The sequence below is a fragment of the Tripterygium wilfordii genome, chromosome 14 (assembly GCF_013401445.1).
Source record: "Tripterygium wilfordii isolate XIE 37 chromosome 14, ASM1340144v1, whole genome shotgun sequence".
In the NCBI taxonomy this organism is placed as follows: Eukaryota; Viridiplantae; Streptophyta; class Magnoliopsida; order Celastrales; family Celastraceae; genus Tripterygium; species Tripterygium wilfordii.
In genome coordinates this window covers 6,226,396-6,230,169 of record NC_052245.1, presented here as the reverse complement: position 1 = coordinate 6,230,169, position 3,774 = coordinate 6,226,396, and the positions used below count along the sequence as shown (strand labels likewise).

Genomic DNA, 3,774 nt, shown 5'->3' with positions numbered 1-3,774 from the left:
GGAAACGTAACAATGGGACTAAGCATTTGCTTGACCATATGAAGTCACGTTTGTATAAGAAACAAAAGACCATAAACCAATCTATATTGAATCCTAATGATGGGTCGATGAAGCTTGGTACTTACACTTTCGACCAAAATCAGGCGAGGGAAGAGCTTACAAATATGATTGTGTTGCATGACTACCCACTATCTATGGTTCAACATGTGGGCTTTAAAAGGTACTCTCATGCTTTACAACCATTATTTAGAGTTGTTTCACGAAATACAGTCAAGAGTGATATCATTAGGATTTTTGAGTATCAAAGGGATAAAACAATGAAATTAATGGAATCAAATGGAAGCTGAATTACATTGACAACCGATATGTGGACGTCAAGTAATCAAAGAAGAGGATTCATGGCCATCACTTCACACTTCATTAATGCTTCATGGAAATTGCAAAGTCGTCTTGTGAGATAATTGTCATTATACATATATTTATTATTGATGACTTAATACTATTTTAACTATTATTATTATTTTTTTTGTAGATTTATATATGTTCCTTGTCCACATACTGCTGAGGTGCTTGCAAATGCTTTCGTTGATTGCTTGTTGGATTGGAATTTGGACTGTAAGTTGTCTACTTTAACTGTTGACAATTGCACTACTAATGATGCTATGATTGAAGTCATCCTAGACAAGATTCCTCCTAGTTCACTTATCTCAGAAGGAAAATTATTTCACATGCGGCGTTGTGCACATATTTTGAACTTGGTTGTGAGGGATGAGTTGGATTTGATCAATGATAGCATTGAAAAAATTTGATATAGTGTGTCATTTTGGATGGCAACCCCAAAAAGAGATGAAAAGTTTGTTGAGGCCGCACGTCAATTGAAAGTTCCAGGCACTAAAAAATTGAAACTTGATTGTAAAACTCGGTGGAACTCTACCTACTTAATGCTTAACACTGCATTGATTTATAAAGATGTGTTTCCTCTTTTGAAACAACGCGAGACTTTGTATAAAAGAGTCCCCACCGAAGAAGAGTGGCCCAAAGTTAGGGATATTTGTTCGAAATTAGAGATGTTTTTTGATGCTGTGGAGTTGTTTTCCAGAACTTTATATCCAACTATCAATACTTTCTTCTCACATATTTGCCAAATCAAGTTGGCAATTGATGACTGGATTAGAGTTGATGACATTGATGTCAAAATTATGGCATCAAAAATGAAGGTGAAGTTTGACAATTATTGGGATATCATGAACTATTTGTTGGCAATTGGAAGCATTATCCTCTTGTTTATGGTGGCACATCTTCTTCGAAGATTGGAAAAATAAGGCAAATGTTGTATGACTTGGTTAAAGAGTACTGAAAGAGAGATAAACTATCCAAGGGAGTTAATCAAGGTCAAGATTTGCATACTTCTTCTTCAAGTTCAAGGCCTCCACTTCCCAAGCGTGGTGCTTATGCTACAAGATTTGAAATGTTCATGGATTCTACTCCTACCAATGAACATGTGAAGTTGGAGTTGGATCACTATTTAGAAGAGTCTCTCTTGCCAAGAAATACACATGACTTTGATATTTTATGTTGGTGGAAGACGAATGGCATCAAGTATCCTACTTTGCATGATATTGCTAAGGATGTGTTGTCCATTCCTATGACGACCGTTGCTTCAGAATCAACGTTCAATGCAAGTGGGAGGATTTTAAGTCCTCACCGTAGTAGGCTTCATCACAAAACTGTGGAGGCTTTGATGTGTGCCCGAGATTGGTTATGGAGTCAAGGTATTAAACTATTATTCAAATGAAACTTTTCTAGGTCTTGAATTTTTGATAATGATTGATTTTTTAGTTCTTAATATTTGTTATTTCGTTTGTTTTACCAGAGTCTACAACTTCAAAGCCTCAAAATTTTGATAAAGATTTTGACACGGAGGTAATATTAGTTTCTTGATTCTTATTGGTGCTTATTGTATTGCCCTCTTATTTACTGCATTATATTCATATTGCAGGATCCTTGCGATACCACAAACATAAATTTGGATTGTGGAGAATGCTAATTGAAGTATGTAGTTTGCACTTAGCAGGTAGTTTGCACTTTGTAGACTTTGATGATGAACATGTAATATACATTTTATAGTTTGTGTACTTGGCTAATAGCTATTTATCTACCTTTTTTTTCAGGATCTTGCCAATGCAGGAACCACCAAAAGACCAACATGCTATGGCCTGTGTGCTGGTGCTAACCAAGCCTACAAAGGGACAACTTGGGCAGGAGGAGGCGAGGAGCGGTGATGGACCATTGATGGTTTATTATTTAATAAGTAATTATAGATATCAGTAGACAATAACGGTGGTGATGGAGGTATCTTGGACCTCTTGGTGTGTGAATTGTGATTTAGGATACTGACTCCTTTTATTCCCTATTTTGGTTTAATGTTTTGTCTTTAGTCCTTACAAGTAACATTATGAATAAGTAATTCCATCAATAGTAGTAATATCTATCATATGAAATGTAGTAACCGGTTTTCGTCTGGCCAAAAATACAATAAATAAATAAATAAATAAAAAATATATATATAAGAAAAGGGTTTGGAGAATTTCGGTGGAAAAGAGAAAAAAAGAAAAAAAGGTGAGACTTTTGGGGGAAAAGTGGGGCCATAACATAATTAAAAAAATAAATAAAGAAAAAGCCAAGAAATAAGGAAATGGGGGTCATGAGAGAAAAAAGCCAACAAAAGGAGGAAGACAAGGAGAAAAAGAAAGGAAAGTGGGGGAATAAAGGGAGAAATGTATGGCATAAATTGGGGAAAGAAAAAAAAAGAAGGAGACAAAGAGAGAAATGTGGCACAAATTGGGGAAAGAAAAAGAATAAAAGAGAGGAGGCGTGAGAGAAGAAGGAGGCTTTGGCTTTTGATGAAGCAAAACAAAATAAAACAAAATTGGGAGAGAGGAAGTAGCGGCACAAGACAAAGAGAAAGAAGAGAGAAAGCAAAGAGAGGAAAGGGAGATTTCGCTGCAAGAACCAGAGGAAAGGGAAAGCGGGAGAGGTAAATATCAGAACAAATTTCTATCATTCTCGGCCTCTTTGGCTTGGTGATAATCTGGTTTTGGTTGCTCTGGGTTTTGTTCTCTGAATGCCATGATTTACTCCTGGTAGTAGCTCTGAATCCTTCGATACATGCAGTAGTATACATCCTTGGTTAATGTCCGTTTGCAATACTTTGTTTGGATGCTTGGGATCCTAGTGTTTGATATACAGTGGCTATTCCATTTCTTTCAGAGATAAATATATGTATATATATGTATAGTGTATGTATATATAGGTGTGCAGTGTGTGTGTACATATATATGCAGTGGGCGTGTGTATATGTGTGCATTGTGTGTGCGTAGATGTGTGTGGGTGTGTGTGCATATATATATAGTGCACGCATATATATATATACAGTGTGTATGTGTGTGAATATATATATATATATATATATTCAGTATCTGTGTTTGTATGTATACATCTCGTTTTGTATATTTGTGTAGGTGTATTTGAATATATGTGTTTGTTTATATGTTTATGATGTATACGCACTTAATTTGATAATGAATTTTTATGGCATTTGAGTACAACTTTAACCCTTTATGTTGTTTGTTTTTGAATGTGGATCGGGCTCGACTCTACTTGGGCTGAACTTGATGTCACTTGGGCCGGAATACATATTTGGAGAATGGATTGGGCTTAAGCAATGGACCGGGCTTAGTGGCCATATTTGTATTTGTATTATTTATCATTTGT

At 35.7% G+C, this 3,774-nt stretch overlaps 1 protein-coding gene across 1 annotated transcript; it reads left to right on the top strand.

The window, feature by feature from the left end:
* The first annotated feature begins 440 nt into the window (after window positions 1-440).
* On the top strand, window positions 441-2,379 carry LOC120015757 (zinc finger BED domain-containing protein DAYSLEEPER-like). Its single transcript, XM_038868306.1, has 4 exons — window positions 441-1,772; window positions 1,874-1,923; window positions 2,000-2,074; window positions 2,172-2,379. The coding sequence occupies exons 1-3, from the start codon at window positions 1,469-1,471 to the stop codon at window positions 2,045-2,047; spliced, it is 402 nt and encodes a 133-aa protein (XP_038724234.1). The 5' UTR covers window positions 441-1,468; the 3' UTR covers window positions 2,048-2,074; window positions 2,172-2,379.
* The last annotated feature ends 1,395 nt before the right edge of the window (window positions 2,380-3,774 follow it).